Genomic DNA, 23,777 nt, shown 5'->3' on the forward strand with positions numbered 1-23,777 from the left:
TAAATGGAGGAATACGCCAAAGCCGAAGCCAATGCCATGTGCTCTGCGGTTTACCAAAGCTGCCGGCAGGGAAAGGAACCATTGTCTCAGCTCAGGCATTTTGTCTGGCCGCATCCCAGCACCACCCATCATTCAATATTTAGGGGGGTCGATGCTCAGTTCTTTCATGTAAACCATGGGGGTGATGGGTGTTTGTGCAGCGTGGGGGGTGACGCATCACGTAAGCCGACACGAGCCGCCAGGGAGCACTACCTCTTTGCAGATGGCCGTCCTCCCACTGCACTTGGGCTGCTGGTAGGTTTTGGGGAGCGCTCGGTAGCTGGATCCAATGCGCTTGCAAGATGCGTAGTCGATTTCCCGGCTTATTCCGTCCCCGGATCGGTCGCTCATGGGTGGGGCGAATGACAGCTCTTTCACCCCCAGGAAGGACTTGAACTGTGCAAAGAGTTCTGGAAATTTCCTTCAGAAATAAAGACAAACAGTAAGTTGGCTTCCCTGGGGCTTTCTGGGAGGGACCTAGCAATTTTAGAATGGCTTCCTGTAGACGCCTGCTAATAGTGGTTAGAGAGGAGGGGCGAGAGGTGGAACCAAGCATCAGGATGTATGTAATGCCCTCAAATGTGTGAGTCAATCTGCCTCCCGCCCCTGTCACCAGCCAGGTCCCAACACTAACAGGAGAGCCTTGAAACATGCTGGAATAGACAATTCAGACTGGCAGAAGCTGGGGTTAGTGATGTTCTTTAACTGGAAAAGGCCGGGCAGCAGGCCAGGGCTTGGTAAACTACTGGCAACCTGTCCACGCCTGTCCTTGCATATAAAGTTTTATTGGTACACCATTGTGTCCATTTGCTTAGTACTGCCTGTGGCTGGTTTTGCACAACAATACCAGAGTTCAGTAGTACTGCTCCTTGGCCCCTGACAGATAAAGTCTGCCAACTCTCGCTCCAGAGTCTTCTTACCTGAGATCCTTTCCCAGGAAACCCTCCACAGACATGATCACGCAAGTCATGATGTAACGGCCAAGCAATGGGAAGGTTTTAATACAACTGGCCCCCAATGTCACCTGAATTTGTGATTAAATGAGTATCAAACCCTACCGGGGGCGCCTAGCTGGCTCAGTTGGTGGAGCATGCATGCGGCTCTTGATTTTGGGGTTATGACTTCAAGCCCCACACTGGGTGTAGAGACTACTTAAAACAATCTTAAAAAAAAAAATCCTACCGCAAGGATGCAGTAACTCTGACACGTGGCACGGCAATCCTGCCTCCCGCAGCTCCCTTTGTGAACCACACACTCCCCTCCTGACATGGCCATCCACTGAGCCCCGCTGTAGGGACCCCGTGCCAACTCCACTCACAAGGAAAACCCACGAGCAAACGGAAACTTGGAGAGGGAAGACATCAACAAAACCCGTGCAAAGGACATCTAACGTTGCAGCCGTGATAAACGCCAACGTGAAAGCTCTCTGAAGGGGGAACTGTCACTCTGACACAGCCCACGCCAGGCCCAACTCCCGCTGTGCCGTCAGCAGGTGGCAGATCTCTGGGCCCCCCGTGCCTGGCTGCCCCTGGGCGTGCAAACCCAGGCCGAGGCTCACAACACGAGGGAGGTCTTGTGGAGGTGATCGCTAGCCCAGCCAGACGTGACAGCAAGGCGAGCGAGCACAGCCCGTTGTAGTTCTTTGCTGCACACCCCCGTGGGCCTCCCCCAACGCTGCTCTCTGCACGTGGAACTAGGAACAGCGGACCCCCACCCGACACTGCCCCCCTGCTCAGCACCTCCAATTTTGAGCTCCTTTATTCTTCTCCCTTAATCCTACCCTCCCACTCCGACAATGGCAGGAGGTAGGTTTGGCCATTTTGCAAACAAAGAAACTCTCGTGCTGCTGGTAGGTGGCAGGGTCCCAATTCGGACTTGGGGCTGGTGACCCACCCAACTGGGCAACCTGCCCGGCACAGGCCGCCACAGGCCCCTCACCCGCCACAGCACTTCATCCTTCCAGCAACAGCATCCCCTCCCCAGCTGGGACCCAGAGCCAGAGCACTGGATTCTGAGCTCCCAGACACACTGCCGCGGGAGTGAGCGTGCAATCCAAGCCCATAGAAAAAGCCAGCCACGCTTTAGCCGAGGGTGTGTAACAGCGCCATCCCGCTCTGGGCCAGGGATCTTCAGCAGCCTGGGAAAGCGAACCCAAGTGAAAAGGTCACCGTGACGTGTGCACCCTCTCAGGACCTTAGGAAGCACTGCCTGACGACCCTAACTTGACCTCCGAGTATCCCAACCTATGGAGCGTGACCTTAGCACTGACTATAGAGACTGGAGACAGACGTCCTTCGTTACGGGCCCTGCTGAGAAAACCCTGATTCGTACAAGTGAGGGAACAGTGCGCAGTCGCCACCAACGATCATGTCGACTCACAACTCACATGGAAACACACCCAAGAAGTACCGAATTCAAAAAAAAAAAAGGATGCTGCAGCCCAGCCTGACAGCATCACGCCCGGAGGGCAGAGGAGGGGCGAAGGGCCAGCTGCTTCTAGGCAGAGCCACCCTAGACCCACCCGTCACCACGGCAAGCTCTCTGAGGAAAGGGGGACGTTTTCACTCTGGGCCTCAGCCTCCTCGTCTTTAAAATACTAAAACGGGGGCGCCTGGGTGGCGCAGTTCGTCAGGCATCGGACTCTTGGTTTCGGCTCGGATTGTGATCTTGGGGTCGGGGGATCGAGCCCTGTGTCGGGCTCCACGCTCAGCGGGGAGTCTGCTTGAGTCTCTCTCCCTCTCCCTCTGGCCCTCCCACTCAGGCTCTCTCTTTAAAATAAATACATCTTTAAAAAAATAAGAAATATATTGAAACACATCAAATGTGTCTATGAGCCCGTAGGATGCTTTAAAAAAAGGAAAGAAAAAAAGAATTGGTCCCTGATTGGTCCTGATAGGACAGGAATATGACTCATCATCCAACCATTGTGATAAAGGAAGAAATCAAGCATCTACCCTGGGCCGCCAAAAGGTGAATAATACTGTTGAGGTTCTCTCTTTTGCACCCCCACTGCACGCATAAATCCGTGAATGAACCACAGAACGTGGATGCCACTGCCTCCTGGTGGACAGAGGGACGTGGAGGATGGGACTGCAGGTGCGGGGCTGCCACCACAGAAACGGCAGGGAGTCAAGTGGGGAGAGACTCCCAGATGCGTCCTAAAATGAAACCCAGACGAGGAGGCAGGAGTGAGCCGTGAGCTTGACAGGACCCGCGCCACCCTTAGTGTAGGGAGGCGCTCGCTCCCAGGTGATACGTTTGGGGGAGCATGATGGGATGGCACAGGGAGGGGCTCCGGGGGGCCGGCGAAGGTCCGTGTGTGACTTGGGTGGTACAAGGGGCTTTGCCTAAAAATGACTCATCAAGTCACCCATCATGAGGTTTCCTGGATCTGTGCTTTATTTTATATTTAAAAAGAAAAGTTAAAAAACTTTTTCAAATTAACAGTAAAGGGCTCAGGACGCAGCTGTCCCTGGGGAGGACGTGAGGGCTAACGAAGCTGCTACAGTCATTGTATAATGTGCACTCGCCGCGTTCCAGACGCCGGTTCACAGGTCGTACGTGTACGGCCCCCGTGGAGCGCTCTGAAACCGCGCGTGCTGCCTCTAGACATCCCCGTTTCATCACAGGAACACGGAGACTCAGACTGTCTACGGAACTCGCCCGATGCGACAGAGCTGACGAGCAGGGGCGATGCTGGGCCGGCCCACTCCGCTCCTAAAGTGCCCCCGGCACGAGCCTTCGCCTCCTAGAAAACCTCTGTCCTCCCGGCGGCCGCCCAGCCCGCAGGGTCTGCCCCACTCGGCAGCCTGTGCTGGAAGCGGCCCGCTGGCCCCGTGAACAGGGCTTCTCTCTGGCCAGCAGGGGTGCCGAGTGGCCATTTCCTTCCTCCTGGCAATTTCTGATTGGCAGAATTTTTAAAAGCACGCATCAAGTGCATCTCTAGAGGATTAGGCTGGGTGAAGAAAACCCAATCCCCAGAGGTTGTGTACTGTGTAATTCCAGCTACAGAACACTTCTGTCACGCAGGTTAGGGGCTTGCCGGGGGTGTGCGGCTGAGACTGGGGTGGGGCGGACGAGGGACGTGGGTGTGGGTATCACAGGTCAACACAAGCATCCCTGTGGTTCTGAAGCCGCTCGGTCTCTTGACTGTTGTGGTGACACAGGAACCTTCTCAGGTGATGGAGCTATACACCCACGCACGCACACCCACGCACACGCACGCACCAGGAAAACCCGACAGGACGGGTGGATTGTGCAAGTGTCAGCATCCTGGTTGTCACGGTGGGAGAAGAGCCCAGGGCCTGTGTTCTTTCTCACTCTACTGCGGCTTAATCTAGAACGACCTCCGCCACCATGGCGACTTACAAACGAAAATCAAAGAAAGCATTTACCGTTTTCCGAAAGCGACAAGCAACAGAAGGGTGGACAGTTTATGGACACACACCCGTGTGGGAAGTGTCACTCACCCCAGAAATGGGCTGACGAGCTGGAGGAGCTCGGAGCCGGACACGAGCTCCTGGTTGAAGAGCGCGATGCAGCGGAGGAAGTTCTCGTAGACCTCCTGGCTCTTCAGCACCCTGCGAACCTGCGGGGAGAGGGAACGAGGGGGCCCTGGAGGGCCAGGCTGACCTGCACTCCCCCCACCCTTTGGCTCAGACATCACTAGGTGAACAAGGAGCCACCGATGCACGTGCTCTCAAGTGACAGGATGTGGCCGGCAGGACAAGGGTCTCCAGACAACTAATTCTTAGCTTGGAGGGTATGTGCACGGGACCAACTTCCTGGCTCCTGCCACCGACCCTGGCTTTCGAAAAGCCACACAGCTTCGGGGAGGCCAATGTGTGTCTTCAAACCTGCGTGCGCTCCGAGCTCCGCCGCCTCCTGCCCGCACCGCCTCCCACCGTGCAAGCTGGGTGCCAGCCCTTCTCCCCAGCCTGCCCCAGCCGCTGCCCACCCTACCGGCACCCTTTCCAGGGGCTCCCGTCCCGCACACCCGAGCTGGGTGAGGCTGGCCTCGACAGCTCACCTTGTCAAAGAAGGAAAACTCCTGCAGAGTGCCATACTTCCCCACGGCAGCGATGGACAGGTCTTTGGTACCTCGGAGTTTCATTTTCTTCTGTGGAGAGAAATTCCGTGCTGTGACTTTGTCAGAGTCACAACGTCGCCGATGATGAGCTCTCCTGACAGCAGCTGTCACGAGGGGCTGGATGGGGTCTGCCCGGGACCCCTGTGGAGGAAATCTCAGGACCACCCACCTCAGCCTCCGCGGCCTAGTGAAGGGTGACAGTCACAGCTGTTCCACCCACGATTGGGGCTCTAAATTTCGGCAGTTTAGGGCTTTTGGTAACAGGCAGGAGTATCACAAAATTGGAATAGCAAGGGAGATGTACCCCTGGATGCAGTATCAGAGACCTCTCGCCTGCCTGTTTTGTCCTGTGGCTGTGATGGTGGTGGCAAGGGGACAGAAAGAAGACAAGATGATCCTAGAGAAGCCTGGGCTTTAATCTCTGTGACACTTTTGTCTCTAAGCTGGACTTAGACCAGAACTGGCTATACTCTTGGGGCATCGAGGACCCTACAAAACCATCTCCCAATGTGGCGATATGTCTAGAGGACACAGAAGCCAGCTGGAAAGGGTCCCACCAGCCAAATCTGAGACAGTTTAGATGCCAAGATGAACAATAAAAGTCACGGATTACAACCCGGAGTCCCTGTTGATGTAGGTAACCCAATAAAGGGAAACGAAGGAAAAGCTCTTCCCTACAGCAGAAAGCCAACTAGTAAACACACAAAAAACGATGGAATTAGACAATCACCAGGATGGGTGATGAGTGCAGCAGGAGCTGGATCTCAGCCCCTCTCACCCTTCAACAGTGCTCCTTGTGCAGTGACCGACCTGCACAACTGCACACGGTGGCCCTGCCCATGAAAGAGCCACCATGGAGTGGACCTGGCAGTACCTCCTGTTTCCACAGGAAGAGGTAACGCTTCTCATAACAATCCTGTGAGCCACGGGTAATGGGTGAACAGCCACCTTAGAGGTGAGCCGACCTCCTAAGGTCCCACGGCTGGTGAATTCCAGTGAGTCCAGGGTCCAGACTCCGCGCATGCCCCGGGCCTGCGGCTTAGAGCCTCTGCCATCGCTCCCTAGGTCGTCTACAGGGAGGGCCAGGTTGCTGGGTGTCTGTGTAGGCGGGTATCTATGCGCACAGCTGATGGTTACCTTGGCTGGTGCGGACACCGGACGGAGGAGTGAGGGCCGAGAGCGCTTTTTGCTGTGTTCCAGATTCTTCTCATGCTCACTCTTCTGGACACTGTTCATTTCACAGGGCCCATTTCCTGTGAACTAAGAACACAAACCCGGGCAGTGATTCGTGCTGGAGAGATACAGCTGGGCCCCTCAGTACGCGCTCTTGGTGTGTGTGGGTGTGTGGAACCAACTCGGGCTCAGCCCACGGCCCCCGTCTGCACGCGAGGAGACTCTAGCTCCTGAGATGTCCGTGTTTACCAGGGGAGAGACCGGCGTACCCAGATTATCATAATCTTAACCTCGTGAAGGTGGGAGAAGGCGCACAGAAGGCCGCGACGGATGAGGGTCCTGCTAGGGAAGGAGGGCACAGTAGGGAGACACCAGCGTTGGGCTTTGGTGTGTAGGCTCACCCGACACACCACTGACAACAGGAGTCCACCTGCATGCTTGCATGCCCCACAGAAAGCATTTCAGGCAGGGGACTGAAAGGCACAAAGCCCTGGCAGCAAGAAACAGCCGACGGCCACCAGGTCCCTTGGCGGGCCTTCCAGCCAAGTCTGTGTTCTTTTCTACGAATGGAAAAACAGGTCTTGAGGACTGTCATCCTCCCTCACTGGTCCTCCCAGGCTCTACGCTTCAGACAGGAACGGCCATCACAAGTGGGGTATCCGCAGGGTGTTGGCAATATTTATGAGGAACGGTTCTGGATGAACAGTTCAGGACTGGCATTTATGCGAATGTGCCAGAAAGCTGAGCAGACACGGGGAAGACAGACAGACCTTGGGTTCTCTGCAAGATGTGTGCTGGGCCAGGGAGGTACCTCGCAAGTCACCCCACCACCGGACCTGGGATGTGGAGATGCCACCTGAAGGGAGTACTGCTGGCCTGAGGTGTGGGCTGGGTAAGTCGTGGTGTATCCAAGCAAAACAGCCAGAACTACCAGATACCAGCGAGCTAGCTCTGTGTCTGTGTCCTCTGCCCCCCTGCTGGGGACAGGCATACCTGATACATTCTTAAGGAACAAGAAAAAAACCCAAGGAGCAGAATAAACAGGATACCATTTAGCTTTTCTTAAAGGATAAACACTTGTTTGTCCCTGTGTAGGAAATTTCTAGAAAAATACATGGTATAAGACACTTGAGAGTACCTGAACTCTGAAGAGAGCAACCAGGAAACTGAGACAAGGGGAAGTTTACTTTTCACACCTAATGTCCTAACTAGTGCTTGATTTTCTCATGAACGGGCATGATTTTTATGATAATAATTACAATGGTAATATTAAAGACCTATCATTTAACTATATGCAAAACCTGGCCCTTAGGGGATTATGCTTCTCTGGAGAACAGTCTTCTGAAGATTCAGAGCTACTCTAAGAACCTTAAGTGGAAACACTTTCAACTATTCCATTTTGTAGATGCCGGAACAGGTGCAGGCACCAACCCGTAAAGGAGGCGGCCAGGTGGCACCGTGAGGTGCTGAGTGGACCAGGGGCCTCCCAGGGAGACAGACCCACTGCGGCCCAGCCACGCTTCCCCAGCTGGAAGGCAAGCTTAGTCTTACCCAGTGTCCTTAACACTTCAGGCAGCTCTTACTTTTTATAGTTACGTGTCCCCACTTGTGAACATGTGAGCTAGATGGACCCTTAAAGACCCTCTGGGTAGGGGCTGACATAGTCACCATGCTCAGCCCCCTTTTATAAATAAAGTTTTATTGGCACATAACCATGCCCACTGGTTGACATACCATCCAATGCTGCTTTCCCAGGTCTTTGTGATAGAGACCCACCGGCCTGCAAAGCCTAAGACACTTACTATCAGGCCCTTCACAAAAAAAAAAAAAAGTTTGTCGACTCTGACTTAGCCCACTTTTAATTAGAACAGTATCAAATTTCATCTTTGGTTTCTTTTTCCTGCTGTTTTAATAGAAATTCAAAATTTAATATAAAGGACGGTGAAGATAAAGATCAAATTATACAACAGATTCTATGTGGGTATTTTGAATAATTTTTAAAAAACTGATTCAATCGCTTAAACTGTACAAGACGCTCTAATCAATAAGCCCTGCTGAACTGATAACGAATGCTATTTCCAGAAACTGTGTGGGCAGGTGCTTTTCTGAGGGAGATGCTTATTTCTCCAGGGCAGGCTTTGTCGGGGTCCAGCTTCGTAAGTGCTGAGTGGTGCCCAGCAGGGGGCGCCGCGATCACAGCAATCAGAGGACGGGGGCTCCACTGCCCCCTGCAGCCCGCCCAGCACTGAGTCACCGACACCAAGAGGAAATCACAAGAGGGAACTAATTAAGGCTGTCCTTGTGGCAGGCCTGCAGAGCCCCACAGCCTGCTTATCGGTTCCCGAGCCTCTGCCGTGCCCTGCCCCCCACAGCTGTAGCAGAAGGGGCTCTGCTCGCAGCCCCTCACCCAGGCCAAGCACTTTGCTGAGGAACCTTCCAGAGGGCTTAGGGGGAGACATCCTCATGGCCGCTTCCTAGAGGAGGAACTGAGGTTCGGGGGAGGTGACCTGCCAGGGCCCTTCAACTGTGTGCCCTTGGTCCAGCTCCTGTCCAGGCACGGTTGCTCTCTCCAGCCTCCTTGGGGTGTAGAGAAAGGGCACGTCCCTGGCCCCTTGATCTCTGCCAGAGCGGAGAAAGCTTCAGCCAGGCCTTCCTTCCCAGGGGGATTGTGGGGGGGGTGAAGGAGGGCTGCCCCTGTCTCCCGCGCTGCCCCCAGCGAGGGCAGGGTTCAGGGAAAGAGCCGCCATCAGAGAGGCTGGAGCCGAGATGTAAGAGGCAGATCCAAGAGGATGACAGCGGACCAAGGACAGAGGATGACCAAGCGGGCCACACAAGGGGGCGAGTCAGGGTCAGCCGGCACGCGGCAGCGCACAGCCCCAGCTCTTGGGACCTGGAGGCCCGAGTGCCTGCAACTGTGCCTCAGGCCGCACCCACACAAGGGTGCGCAGCGGGCAGGAGGCAGTGAGATTCCTCTGCTCCTCGTCTATGTGGCCCCTGGAGCCAGTTAGGAGGCTCTCTGGCAAGCAGAGAAAGAAATGAGAGTGATGCCAGGACAGCGCAAGACATTATTTGGGAAAAGCGCACCAAGCCTAAGGAGGGATGCTGTGCTTGGGGGGGGGGGGCGGTGGCAGCTAAGAGTGGACATGAGGGTGGGGACACGAGGAGATGGGCTCAGCTGGGAGCAAAGCTGTCCTTGGTGGAGGTGAGCTCCCTGTCCCCCGGGGAGAGGTCGGGAATCGCACACGAGGGCTTTGCCAGCCCTCCCCAGGTACTCCTCAGGGGCCTGCCACAGGCAGCAGGCCAGTGGGCCCTGGGGAGGCAGAGGAAGGCCCTGCCGCCTGGGTGGACACTTGGGGAGGGCAGGGCGGCGGGCGACATTGGCACTGGGAGGGGGTGGGGACAATCCATCTGGATCCTCTGCGTACTTTTCCTCAACAGTCAGAGCTGTTCTTCCTGCAGCACTGCACACGTGCTGGGCCGAGTGCGAAGCACTTAGAGGATGACGGCTCGCCAAGGCTGAGCAGGGGGGCCTCCATCGCCATGTGAGAGAGAAGGCAACTAGGCCCGGGAAGTGAGTGACGTGGTTGGCTCAAGCCCTCCTGAGCACCTGCGGACACAGAGTGAGCGTCCTGGCCCAGGCTGTGTGCTCCCGGGGCTCTGCCTAGCCCTCCAGCCCCTAAGGACACCCAGAGCTCCAGGCAGGGTGAAGGATGGGCGACAGCTCCAGGACCTGACGTCAATCCCGCAGAGGCACAGAGCTTCTCTGACTTTGAGTCAGGAAGTGTTTCTGGGTGGCATCCCGACTTTGAGGCAGCACTCATGCACACTGGAAGGTCATGTGATTCTTGATGGTACCCAAACCCAGACTCCTGCACCCACCCCACCAAGCCCCTCCCACTTTGATACTGCTGCGCCCCCCAGCCCTGCCCCCCACTGCAGCTTCACTTAGAAGCAGGACCCAGGAGAGGTGGTAGTGATGCACTTTGGTGGGGGGGGTGGTGAGGGGACCTCTCATGTGCGCAGGCCCCAGGTCACCATCCGAAGCAGAGAGGAACAAAAAGAGGAAAAGGAACAGTCAACAAACTAGGAACAGAAGGGTATTTCTTCAGTTGGATTAAGGGGTGTTTATGAAAAGCCCACAGCTCCCAGCACACTCAGGTGGAAGATGGAAGGCTTCTCCTCTAGGATCAGGAACAAAACAAGGGTGCCTCCTCTCACCACTTCTACTCAGCTCAGTACTAGAGGCTCCACCACAGCAATTAGGCCAAGAAAAAGAACTAAAAGGCATTCAAACTGGAAAAGAAGAAGGAAAACTATCTCTATTAGCAGATGGCATGGTAACATGCATATAAAAAATCCTAGCGAATGTACCAAGACTATTAAAGCTGGTAAACAGACTCAGCAAAGCTGCAGGACACACAATCAACACACAAAAATCAGTGGTATTTGTACATACATACATGACGAACAATACAAAAATGAAATTAAGAAAACAAGAATAAGATATTTAGGGATAAATTTAACTTAGGAGGTGCAAGACATGTACATCAAAAACCACAAAATGTTGCTGAAAGAAATTAAAGAAGATTTAAATAAATGGAAAGATGCCTCATGTTCAAAGATCAGAAGACTTAACATTATCAAGATGGCAACATTCCCCAAAGCACTCTAAAGATTCAGTGCAATCCCTATCAAAATCCCAATGACTTTCCCCCCTTTTTTGCAGAAACGGAAAAGCTGATCTTCAAGTTTATATGGCACTCTGAGAGGCCCTGACTAGACAAAATAATCTTGAAAAAGAACACAATTCAAATCACTTCTTCATTTTAGACTTAAAACAAAGTTACAGTAATCAAGGCAGTGTGGTGCTGGCCTAAGAAGAGACGTGGGAATCAATGGACTGGAACAAACAGTCCAGAAACAAATCCATACAACTATGGTCAACCGGTTTTCAACAAGGGTGCCAGAACCATTCAATGGGAACAGAAAAGTCGCTTCAATAAACAGTGCTGGGAAAACTGGATCTCCACTTGCAAAAGAATGATGATGGATCCCTACCTCACACCATATACAACAAAAACTAACTCAAAATGCATCAATGACCTAACTATGAAAGCTAAAATTATAAAAACTTTTAGAGGAAAATACAGGGAGAAACCTTCCTGTCCTCAGATCTGGTATAGATTCTGAGACACTAAAGGCATGAGCAACAAAAGAAACAATAGATAATTGGATTTGATCAGAACTAAAAACATGTGCATTAAAGGACACTAACAAGGGGTGCCTGGGAGGCTCAGTCGTTAAGTGTCTGCCTTCAGCTCAGGTCATGATCCCAGGGTCCTGGGATGGAGCCCCGCATCGGGCTCCCTGCTCAGCGGGAAGCCTCCTTCTCCCTCTCACACTCTCCCTGCTTGTGTTCCCTCTCTCGCGGTGTCTCTCTCTGTCAAATAAATAAAATCTTAAAAAAAAAATAAAAATAAAGGACACTAACAAGAAAGTGAAAAGACGACCTACAAAAAGGAGAAAAATTTTTAATAAGGGCCTAGTACCCAGAATATATATATAAAGAACCCTTACAGCTCAATAATAGAGACAAACTAAAAAAGGGGCAAAGGACTTAGTTCTCCAAAGAAGGTATACAAATGGCCAACAGGCACGTCAGACACTCAATATCATTAGTCACCAGGGAAATGGAAATCAGAACCACGATGAGGTCCAGCTTCACAATGACTCTGCCGTAATTTAAAAAAACAAGACACCAGGTGTTGGGGACAATGTGAAGTACGTGGCTAGTGAGAACAGAAGATGGCGCAGCTGCCCTGAAGAGAGTCTGGCAGTTCCTCAAAAAGTGAAACAGTCACCGTATGACTCGGCAATTCCACTCCTGGGTACAGACCCCGAAGAAGTGAAAACAGGGACTCAAACAAATCCTCCCGCGCCCATGTCCACAGCAGCGTCATTCACGATCACCAAAAAGAAACCACCCGAATGTCCACTAACAGATGGCTGGATAAGTAAAATGTGGTCCGTCCACACAACGGAGTGTGACTTGGCCACATAAAGGGATGAAGCACCGATGCGCACTGCGACGTGGATGAACCGCGAAAACCTCACGCTGCGCGAGACCCAGACACTAAAGGCCACAGGGTGCGGGATCCCATTCACATGAAATGTGCAGAACAGATCCATCTCCAGAGACAGACGCAGGTGCGTGGGTGCCAGGGCCTGGATGAGGGGGAATGGGGAGTGACTGCTCACAGGGACGGGGTCTCCTTTGCGGTGATGAGAACGTTCTGGAACTAGACAGAAGTGCTGGCTGCACAACACTGTGAATGTACCAAATGCCACTGAACGGTATACTTTAAATGGTGCATTTAATGTTATGTGAATTTTACTTCAATTTTTAAGAAAGCCTTATGTTCATAGAAAATACAATGAAAAGAGGATATGGAAAGCGCAACCCAGCAGGCCTCAGGCCATGACGGGGTGAACAAGGCTGATGATGCAGTCTGCACCCCCAACCTCCCCATCTCAGGCCCCTCCTCACCCTCTCTGCCCTCTGCCCCCACTCCGCAGTCACTGCCAAGCCTCAGACTGCCCCCACCGGCACCTTCCCATAGGCACTGGTTACAAGCAGGTCTCCACAGCGGGATGCTCTCCACCTCCCAACAGGGTCCCAGCTGAGGAGGTGGCCCTTGGGCCAAGGTGGGCACTCCGTACTCACCAAAGACCGCTTGGCTTCAGGCAGGAACTGTCCAAACTCGGACAGCAGGTCCTCCTGGCCCCGGAAGAGGTTGGCCACCTCGGTAAACACCTCCTCTTCAGACATGCCGCGGAATGGCCGGCCCTTTGTGCTTAGCTGCTCCTTCTGCCGATTTTCAGGAAAGGGAAAATGAGTCATTAGCCAAGGAACGAGGCACCCCAGGCTGTGACATTCAGGCATCCCACCGTGGAGGGGACAGAAGGATGACTCACGAAACAGAGAACCGCCTGGCAGAGCCCATGCCCGCCACCGCTGGGAGAAAGGAACCCAGTCCACCACCCTAACAACTCAGGGTGCCCTGAATGCTTCTGTCCTCGTCCCACCCCACAACAGAGCCCGAGCCCTGGCCAGGGATGGGGCTTACGTGGGAGTGGGAGGGGATGTGGTCAGGGACACAGTCATGGAATGATCTGGCCTCAGTCTTTGCGTGTGCTCAACCAGAGGCAGGGGAAGTACATGGTCAGTGACGAACCCACTGCCCTCACAAGGGCAAAGGGGGCCCTTTAAGCTGGACAGGGGGCGGGGAGTGGGGAGCTGGCACTGGGCCTTGGAAACAGGGTGACGAGGGAAGGAAAGGCACTACCAGGACAAGGGACCTGGCCACCCAGAGTCAGAAAGACCCCAAGAGTTCAAGGAAGATGGCCTAATCCAGAGCTTAAAGCAACAAGATGAGGACTGAAGGGGACCCGGGTCGGGAGGGCAGGAACTCAGGAAGCAGAACTCAGGATGGCCATTAGAAATACATCCCTGTCAACTTTACCCCCGAGAATGTGACAGAGCAAGAGGTGGCGGTACTGGGGCTCTCCCAAAGCACACAGCTCGAGATTCCTACACCGTGGCTGGAAAGGGCATGAGACGACCCCTCAAGAGCCCTTGATGTCTCCCTCCCCTTCCCTCAGGTCCCCTGAAGCTGGCGGTCTGCTCTGACCCCCAGGATTTTGCATAGGCTGTTTCCAGTACCGAGAAAGTCCACCCTTTGTCTATACTCATTTGCCTGATGGTTCTGACTGATTTCTCAGGATTCAAGCTGAATCGGCCCTTCCTGACAACCCCACCCACCGGCCCCAGTCGGGGCTCGCAACCGTGAATCCGGACAGACTTCTACACACTTCCCTTTTTCCCACCCCATCCATCTCTAAGTCTCTTCCACATCCCGACTGAACTAAGCAGCAGCCATTCATCTCCGCTGCCCCGCTGCCTGGCCCAGGGCCCACTTGTAATCCACTTGTAATCAGCATCAACAGAGGGGAGCTGTGTTGTCAAAACACTAGCGAAGCCGTCTTATAAAAAGAAGACCATCTTCTCAGGTTCTTTCTAAATCCCTGTACTGTGAGTTTCCTAGCACTTCTTGGGATGCACAGGGGCCTCGAGGAGCAAATGAAAATCCTAACAAAACCAAACTCCAACAGGTATCTGGATGCCCCTGTTCACAGCAGCATTATTCACAGGAGCCAAAAACGGGAGCAACTCCGGTGTCCAGGCATGGATGAACAGATAAACACAAGTGGTGCGTCCAGGCCATGGAATGTTCTCCAGCCTTAAACAGGAAGGAAGTTCTGACCCAGGCTACAACACGGATGACCCTCCGGGACATCACCGTGAGCCAAAGAAGTCAGACACAAAAGGACAAGTACTGTATTATAGGAGGTCCCTCGAGCTGTCGAATTCACAGAGACGGGAAGTGCGACAGTGGGAGCCGGGGCTGGGGGAGGGGCTGCAGGAGTTACTGCTCAATGGGGACAGTCTCAGTTCTGCACGATGAACAAGCTCTGGGGACGGATGGTGGGGAAGGCTGCACGCATGAATGTACTTAATGCCACTGAACTGGACACTTAAAAAGGGTTAAAACGGTAAGTTTTATGTTATGTATACTTTATTACAGTACAAAGAAAAAGATTAATGCAAAGGGGAAAAAAAGGGAAAAAACGCATTGGAATTGTACAGGATTTCATGAATTTCAGACCAGAAAATGCGGAAGCCTCAGATGCCCCCTGAAAGCGGGATGGCACCACCTGCACCCACCCAGTGTGATGCGGGGCCTCGTACCTGGTAAGTGTGCAGGATCTCCAGGAACGACCTATAGATCTCTGGGTGGTCTAGAAAACGCGTCTTAATCTTGTTCACGTAGCTGATGGCGTTGTTGAACTCCACGGAGTCCGACTCCAAGGGCACCTGCGGCTTGTCCTCCTTATACAGCATCTGCGGCTTGAAGTTCTCTGCACAGTCGCTGTGGCTGTGCGAATTCTCCTGCCAACAGCACGACAGTGAGTTACGGGCAGTCCCGACCCCGCAAACAGATGTAAGAAACACCAGACAGAGCCACGGTCTGTCTGAGAGCAAGCGACACCCAGCAAGGAGCCAAGGTTTTTAAGGAGATGCAGGAGAACGTTCCTTGTGGGGGCCTGGAGGGAGGGAAGCGGGGAGGGGGGGCCGGGGGGCACACACAGGCAGGTAACCCCTCCCTCACTGCGCCGTGGGTCTGCCCCGTCCTCGGTGAGTCTCATGAACCCACCTCCCTCTGATCAAAGAGCATGGAAGTTTGACGGACACCCGACACCTTGAAAAATGAGCATGCAGGAGAAATAAACGCGAAGCGGGATCGTTTAATCCCCTCTAGAGTGGAGTTTGGGGCTGTGTTTACAAAAGCCACCTTCCACATCTCCTGCCAGCCCATTCAGCAAGACTGTTTTGAGGCGTGAAAGCACCTGCTGTCAGCAGCGCTGGGCAAGTGGGGACCCTGGAGGTGGGGGGGGCCCACCGCCCAGGTTGTCTAGGACCGTGGGACTCTTGCTGCTAAGCCGGGGGTAAGTCACTTAAGAGAAGAGACGGGCCCTGACCAGTCATGGTGCTTGCACTCCATCTGTGTGCTTTTCTGTCCATACAAATAAAAATAGAAAACAGACACACACGTCTCTCTCTAGAAACCCAGAATCCTGATTTGGGGTGGGACTGATCCCACCCCCCTGAAGAACGGGATGTTTATGTTTCTAAACTGAAATTTTATGCATGTCTGATGACTCCCCACAAACCACGACTGGGCTGTCAGGAGTGACCCCCGGCACCCTGCAGGTCCGACACACACAGGGGCTGGTTCTCGAGCAGGTCAGGAACCCCCCAGCGCAGCTCCAGGCATCTGTCAGAGGACACCTTCTCAGCAAGTCTTCCAGAACGCGGGGCTCCAAACCAAAATGGCCTCTGTCTCCCAGCACTCCGAGCCCCTTTTTTGCTCTATTTTTTTCTGTGGCACATGTCACCTTCCGACACACACGTATTTTACTTATTTTATTGTCTGTCCACCCTTGACCAGATGGCAAACGCCCTGAGGGAAGACAGTCCACACTGTTCACTGCCATAGCCCAAGTGCCTGGAACAGTGCTTGGAACAGAGTGGGCTCCAGCCAGTGTTGGGAATAATCAGACGAATGGATGAAGAACAGACAGCCTGGTGTTTCCATCCCCCTCGGCACGGGGCACCAACCACGGACCCGAAGACTCCAGCAGGATGGGGAACGCCGGGCACAAAGCTGCAGAGCTGTCATCAGGATAGACGCACTTGCTGGGCATGCTCGCTCTCACCGGGGCGGGTGTGTCCCACTCTGCTCAGGCTGCCGTAACAAAACACCAGACTGGGCGGCTTACACAACAGAAATTTAGTTCCTCACAGTCCTGGAGGCTGAAGTCCACGATCAAGGTTCAGCAGAGGTGGGATCTCTGGAGGCGTCTTGGCTTGTGGGCGGCCGTCTTCTGTGTCCTCACGTGGTCGTCCCTCTGTGTGGGGGTTGCTCCACGTGTCCAAATGTCCTCTTCTTATAAGCACACCAGTCAGACTGGATTAGGGGACACTCTAAGGGCCTCATTTTACCTTAATGACCTCTGTAAAGGTCTCCAAAAACAGTCCCATTCTGACGTACTAACAGTTAGGACTTCAACCGATGAATTGGGGTGGGGGGTTGGGGAGAGGACACAATTCAGCCCAAACTGTAGGTGAGAGGCAACTCTAGAAAAGTCTGAGCTGAGACAAGCAGAGACACAAGAGACCCACAGCAGCCACAATTCTAAATACCATCTCTCCCTGGCAGTGGGACGCTTCCTAAGGCCCTCTGGGGACTCTCTTACTGATTACCACATTCCTTCCAGGTGTGCTGGCCTGGCAGTGGAAGGAGCTAAAAGGAGCCAGGGAGGCGGGCAAGGGGGCAGCCTCGGAGCGGAGATCTGGTTCAGAGGAGGCTGTGAGCTCGTGGGAGCTCCGCACCACTCCTCAGGGGCATTTTCAAGCTCCGTGCACCCCTTCCCATGCCCTGGACTGAGGCGCGGGGACAAGATGGAGAAGCCCCTCAAGGCCAGGGCTTGGCAAGGAGGGCCAGACAGTAATGGTGCAGCTGCCGCCGCCAACAGCCTGGCAGTTTTCCACAAGTCAAACGTAGTTACTGCGTGACCCGGCCAGTCCACTTCCAGGTATCTACCCGAGAATCGCGAACAGGTGTGCCAACGACCCAAACGTCTACCAAGCGGTAACGGATAAACGCACATGCCGCATCCCTACGACGACCTATTCCTCAGCTCTAGAAAGGAATGTAGCTCTGACACGGGCTGCGAGGATGAACCTCGACACCATCATGCGGGGTGGGGAGGGGGCCAGACACAAGGAGTTACACACGATTCCACCAAAACAAAACGAAACGTCCAGAACAGGCAAATCTGCAGAGACAAAGTGGATTAGTGGTTGCCAGGGGCTGGTGGGAGAGAAGAACTGTGAGATACGGTTTCTTTCTGGGGCGATAAAAATGTTCTGGAATTAGGGGGGAGTGGTTGTAAGATACTGTAAATACGCGCAAACCTGCTGAATTGTATACTTTAAATAGTTACAAAAAGTGAGTTTATGTTAATATTGTCATAATTTAAGAACATTTATCTCTGGAAAATGTAAAAACCACTCTCCTACAAATACAAGCTGGCTCTGGCTCCTTGGCCAACCCCTGCTCTGAACCTTCCGGAACAATCCAGTTTCTTCTCTTTTGTGCCTGCCCTGGGCGGCCTAATCCAGGCACAGTCAGGTATACTCCTAGACACCGATGGGCAGCCCTGCACAGCCCACCTCTGAGTGGCCACACACAGCCCCCGGGATACGTACGAGACACCTCATCCAACAGCACATTCCAAACACAGAGTGGCGCCCCTGCCGTCCCCACCGCTGCCAGGCCTCCCTCACCCCAGCAGGTGCTGCCACCTTCACCCAGAGCCTGAGGCATCCTAGAATCCCCTTGGACTTCCCACTCTGACTCCCTGCCCCCCCCAGTCTTCATCACCACCCACTCTGCCTGGATCACCGGGGCGGGGGGCGCCCCCCGTCCACTTCTGGCACCACAGCCAGAACTGCCTTTTTGGAACTCTCTACGGGTTCCCCCATGCTCCTGGCTCTCTCCCCCACCCTCTCCACTTTACCTCTCAACCCCACAGGCTCCCTGGGCGTTTCTCAAGCACACCCACTCATTGCCACCTCAGGCCTTCAGACCGGGCCCAGGAAACCCCCGCCCCGAGACACAGGCAGGGTTCCTGAGCTCTCACGTGGCCTCTGCCCATGGCCCCTCAAGCCCTGCCCCTGCCTTCACTCACTAAAGCCCCTCACGTATTTCTCATCTGTCCACCCGCATCTCACGAGTCCCCACCTTGCCATGCAAGAGCCCCGAGCAGACTCTGAATAAACCCCAGCGCCTGGCACAGAGGAGGCCGCCGACACCTGGTCCGCGTGTGACTAAGACACATATATGAGAGACAACCCACCAGGGACTCACTGAACTTCTAAATGACCCTCCCCCCGAAAGAGAACACGGCAGGCCTGCCTCTGAATGTAAAGGGTCACTTATCGTACGAGCTCAAGGGTTAACCTTTACCTGTGTTCAAGCCGGCTGGGGCCGGCTCCCAGGAGGCAGGGTTGGCTCTGAACGGAACCCGGGAGCTGAGATTCATCACCTTCCCACCGACACACGGTGTCTTGCTCCTCCAACACGTGCCTGGCACCGCCCCAGAACAGGGACACAGTCATGAACTGGACAAGGGTCCTGCCTGATCTGGGCTCAGTCGGCCAGGCGAGGCCGACCAAGACACACTGGATTTCCAATTTCAAACCCTGGCTTTGCAATTTTACAATATACAAAATGGGGCTGTACAAGAATGACTGGGGGGTGGGAGCAGAGGGCTCTCTGGGGAGTGATGTTACAACCAAGACCCGATGACCAGCTCCAACATGATGCTGACTCAGGAGGCTGTAGCCCCAGCAAGGGGACATTCTTCCCACCATGCTGCCGTGGCTTTCCTGGGGCCACATGCCCCACATCATGGCACATGTCTGTCTGTCTTCCTCTTAGACTTGTGTTCTCAGAGAGGCCCGTTCTGTCCCCCAGAAGGCCCTTAGCGACGTGTGGAGACACTTCTAGGTTGTCACATGGTGGAGGGTGGAGGCCGGGGCTGCTGCTCAGCCCCGTAGAGTGCACAGGACAGCCTGCTCCAGAAAAGAACAATCTGGTCCCGAGGGCAATAGGGCCAAGGCTGAGAAACCTGCACCAAGGGCTCCCCACAGCCTGGGACTCCCCGGCTTCCTCTTCCCCAGCACCTCAGAGCTATTCCCTCCCTGCCTGGAGTTGACAGGACCCACGAGGAGATGAGAAATGAAAAAAAAACAATGAAGGTGAACCTCAAAATACGGAAGCTAGGAAAACCAGTAAAACAAAAAAATCACCGGGGCATGGCACGTGGGGAGCCCTGAGCCCTGAGAAGTTCTCGGGCTACTGTGGCCTCTCAAAGGACTCCAGAATGCCAAGAGGCCTTCTCGCCTACGCCTAGTGGGAAGGAGTGCTGAGAAGCAGGGCAGGACACCTGGCAGGTCAATCGATGTGGACAGAAACAGAGTGGGCAGCGGAAGAAGGGGGCCCTAGACGTCGTGGTTTCGGGCTTTAGCAAGACCACAAAGCCGGGTTACATAGTAGCTGTGAAGTCAGGGGGAGACAAGGCCGGTCTGGTCTCGCTCTGTCCGCAGCACCTCTCCACGGAGGGAGCACAAGAGCAAGGGCCTTATGGCTACTGACCGGAAGGGCACCTCCAAGTGACCACGGTGCGGTTCACACGGAGATCCAGCCGCACAAGCTGAGCTGCTCCAATGGTCCGGGACTGAGAAAGGCGATTTCTACAACTGAGGTCTCCGACCTCCGCTCTTTCTTAGGGAGTGATGGTCACAACACACCCATGTTCAGACTCGTCCGAGTGCTCCCTGCGCACCGCTGCAAACGAGCCTGCTTTTCTTCCCAGCCGTGATGGTTCCGCAGATGAATCCGTGATGGCTCTTCATCGTCCGGAGCACCGAGCCCTCCAGCTGGCTGGCCGCGCTCCATCTGTAAATGTGAAATGGAAGCAGCTCTCTGGAGTTCAGCGGCCATGCGCTTGCGAATTCCTTTTCAAAACTGAGACGCTCTCCTCGGCTTTAATGAGGCAACATGCTGGTGGCGGAGCTTGCCTCGCATAGAGAGAAGGCAGAATTGACATGCGGGTCCCTCTCGGAGAGGGAGGTCACTGTCACACTGCCTCTGGCTGTTCTCCTTCCAAATGCGACTCCTGTGTTGATACAACACCGCAATCTCCTCCATCAGAGGCAGAACCAAAAGAAGGCTTCCTGGGGTAGATTTTTATATCCCCACTAAAACCCAAAGCCCTGTGGCAGAGACAGAAGAGGCTGAAAGAGCTGGTTCACGGAGACCAGGGGTTCTCGATGTTGGCGATGGGGCTCCCAGCAGTCATCTGGCAATGTCTGGGGACGCTTTGGCTGTCGCCATGGGGGAGGGCCTCGTGGGTGGAGTCAGGGACCCTGCTAAGGCATTACAGCGACGGGGCCAAGGTGGAGGAAAAGCAATGGCTACTTTATAAGAGGAAAGCTCATGCAGGCTTTCGTTTCCTCAGGGGGTCTGGTGGGCTCAGGCAAGAAGGGACTGTAGGGACAGAGGAGGCAGCAAGCCGCCACCAGAGACAGAAGGAACCAAGCCACAAGCCTGAGCTGAGCCAACGACCCTGCTGGCAATGAAATGCGGCCCAGAGACAACAAAATGGTTATTCCCACACGCAGCTCAACAGCTTTATTTTGTGGCTGGCACCTGGGGATGATTAGAGAGAGCCCATACCGGAGTACAAGTGCGGCCTGCCTGGCGCCCTCACGGGGAGAGCCTCAGGGTAAGAGCCTGGTGATGGTGGGTGGTTATTTCGACAGGACATAGAACTGTTAAAGAGAATGCCCCCCTGACACAAACAACCATATCCACTCTTGATCTGAATCCTCCAAATGGATCGATGGGGGATAAAAAGGCTGGCTGGGTAGGGATTTTGATCTGTTTTGACCTGTGCTAGAAGGGAGCAGCGTGTCTAGAAAAAGACTAGATCTTCGCTGGCTTTCCGGCAACAAGCTACACAAGACGGGCTGCCTGACCTGAGTACCTGGGTACCAGGGCGCGCCGTGTTAGGGCCAGATCACTCCAGACCACCAGAGCCGCATACCTGGCTAGACAGAGGCGACTGTATGTTTAACTTGCCGTTCTTGGGAATGTCTATTCTGTACCCGAGGGGAAGGAAAGCGTTGAATCCAACAATGAGGTCAGGGTGTTCGTGGAAGAGCTGCGACACGCGTCGGATGACTCCAGGCGTATCGATGCTAGAACGAAAAAGAATAAGAGTGGGCAGAACAGTCCTGGGGAGCACCTGGAAAGCGAAATCTACTCCCAGCTCGCTTGACAGTGCCACCCAATGAGCTTCTCGAAGGACAACAAAACACCCTGCAATGTGACCAGTGTGATTCAGCCAATGTGTTATGTGTCATCTACTTCCATGGTAACCAGGCTCGGGCTCCCGGTGCCCTCCTAGCGAGAACCACAGGACATTTGCATGGCACAGCTCCCCCAAAACACTCCGAGCACACACGCGCTCAGTTCTGAAAATGTCAGGAGAGCCAAGTGAAAGTCCAGGACTCCAAGAAGTGGCAGGAGGCCACAGCCCTCTAAGCAACGTGATGAACTATGACACAGGTGCTGATCCCAGCAAGTGATGGCAAGGCATAAATACCAAAGGCCTTGCGAGTATGGGTTACACAACAATGCCAGGGGTCTCCCTCATGGCTATAGGGGGGCCCCCTCAAGGCTTTAGCTTGTCTTTCCTGGAAGGAAACCAGGCTAGCCCTGCCACATTTCCTCAGAGGGGGGAAGCAGCCTGATGGGGATGAGGCCATTGAGAATCTAAGAGTCAGAGTGCCCGCGTTCTAGTCCTGACTGCCCCTAAGGTTGGTCTGGGCAAGCCCTGGCCCACTCTAAGCATGAGAGAGCCTCCTGTCTGAGGATGGCATGATCTCCAGGTCCCCCATCTAGCTCTAACCCTCCTGTGTGCCTACAAAATCAGCCAATGTGTTTAAAACCCTTTCTATGTGCCAGGCCCCTTACAAAGCATTTTATGCGCATTACCGTCCAACAGTGCTGGGACTAGGGTGCCGTTGGGTGAGGCACTCACCTTGGTGACAAGATTTAAGGGGGAGAGGGAGCCAAAACACTCAGTAATCAAGACAAACAACATTTTAATGTAGTGCTTAAAAAAATTAAAATTAATTTTAAAAAATCCTTGATGAACAAAATTCATTTAAAAATCAATTTGAGTAAAGACAGGACCGGACTCTCGCGCTTGCGGACTTCTCTCTTGCTCTCTCCTCACCCCATCCCTGCTCTCCTTCCAGGAATCCCCACAAGAGCTCCACAGGGGGATACTCTCCACTCCCGTTTTTTAGAAGGAACTGAGTCTCTGAGAGGTTCCACGACCTGCGCAAGGTCATCCGACTGGGGCGGAGAGGCAGCCGGGATGGGGGGTTCCCACCCCGCTCAGCCGGATCGCGGCCCAGGGCGGCCCCCCCGGGGTGGGGAGGGGTCCCGCGGGTACCTCTGGCTTTTGAACTCCTTCATGATCTCCAGGAAGCCGTTATAGGTGGCAGGGTCGCTGCCGAAGCGGATCTTCACCTGGTCCAGGTACGTGAGGGCGTCCTCCACCTGCGGGGAGGGGGAGGGTCCCGGTGGGCGGGGGTCGGCAGAGGAAGGGACGGAGGACAAGGGTCCCTGGCGGGGAGGGGGACGGGGCGAGCCTCCGAGGAGCCGAGGTAAGGGGTCAGGGGACTAGGGTCCGGGGCCGTGAGGATAGGAGGCCGAGGCGGGGCCGGGCGGGGCCCGGGCTAGGGGCATCGGCCCCCGGGGGCCGGACGACAGGGTTCCCGAGGGAGGGTGGGGGCTGCACTCACGTGCACCGGCAGCTTCTCGTGGCCCGCGGAGCCCGAGCGACCCCAGCGGGCGCCGCTCAGCCCCCGGCCCGCGGGGCCGCCACCGCCGCCGCTGCTGCCGCCGCCAGCGTGCGCCATGTTGGAAGTCGGAGCCCCGGCCCGCCCCGCCCCCGCCCGAGGACCAGCCGCGCATGCGCAGGCTCCGCCCCGGAGGGGGCGGGGGCTTGATGATGTCGTGTGAGGGGCGTGGCTCCTTGAAGGACTTGCTCCGGGATCTTACTCCCAAAATTGAAAAGCTAACCAATGCCTTATATAGTGCGACTGAGCAAGCCAAGTCCTGCCGTTTGTTTTGTCCGGCTCCACTAGCGAACTCATAATGGTCTTCACATTTTTTAAAGTTGGAAAAATTTCAAAAGAGAAGGCTATTTC

The 23,777-nt window shown here is 54.5% G+C and overlaps 1 protein-coding gene across 4 annotated transcripts in view; it reads right to left on the reverse strand.

Moving 5' to 3' along the window:
* SIN3B (SIN3 transcription regulator family member B) overlaps positions 1–23,511 on the reverse strand; it is a 36,003-nt gene extending 12,492 nt beyond the window's left edge. The window contains exons 1-9 of one of the 4 annotated variants that reach the window (XM_045778424.2): positions 23,370–23,511; positions 23,018–23,124; positions 21,599–21,752; positions 15,111–15,311; positions 13,026–13,169; positions 6,266–6,388; positions 5,069–5,155; positions 4,509–4,627; positions 253–460 (exon numbers count right to left, since the gene is read on the reverse strand). In XM_045778424.2, the coding sequence (XP_045634380.2) occupies positions 253–460; positions 4,509–4,627; positions 5,069–5,155; positions 6,266–6,388; positions 13,026–13,169; positions 15,111–15,311; positions 21,599–21,752; positions 23,018–23,124; positions 23,370–23,486 (1,260 nt within the window). In that variant the 5' untranslated portion in view covers positions 23,487–23,511. Of the gene's footprint in view, positions 1–252; positions 461–4,508; positions 4,628–5,068; positions 5,159–6,265; positions 6,389–13,025; positions 13,170–15,110; positions 15,312–18,954; positions 20,292–21,598; positions 21,753–23,017; positions 23,125–23,369 lie in introns of those variants that run through there. The other 3 variants (XM_045778423.2, XM_087867186.1, XM_087867185.1) reach the window with 3 other exon arrangements.
* Between the last annotated feature and the right edge of the window lie 266 nt (positions 23,512–23,777).

The sequence above is a fragment of the Ursus americanus genome, chromosome 14, assembly GCF_024610735.1.
Source record: "Ursus americanus isolate L20-20 chromosome 14, mUrsAme1.1.p, whole genome shotgun sequence".
In the NCBI taxonomy this organism is placed as follows: Eukaryota; Metazoa; Chordata; class Mammalia; order Carnivora; family Ursidae; genus Ursus; species Ursus americanus.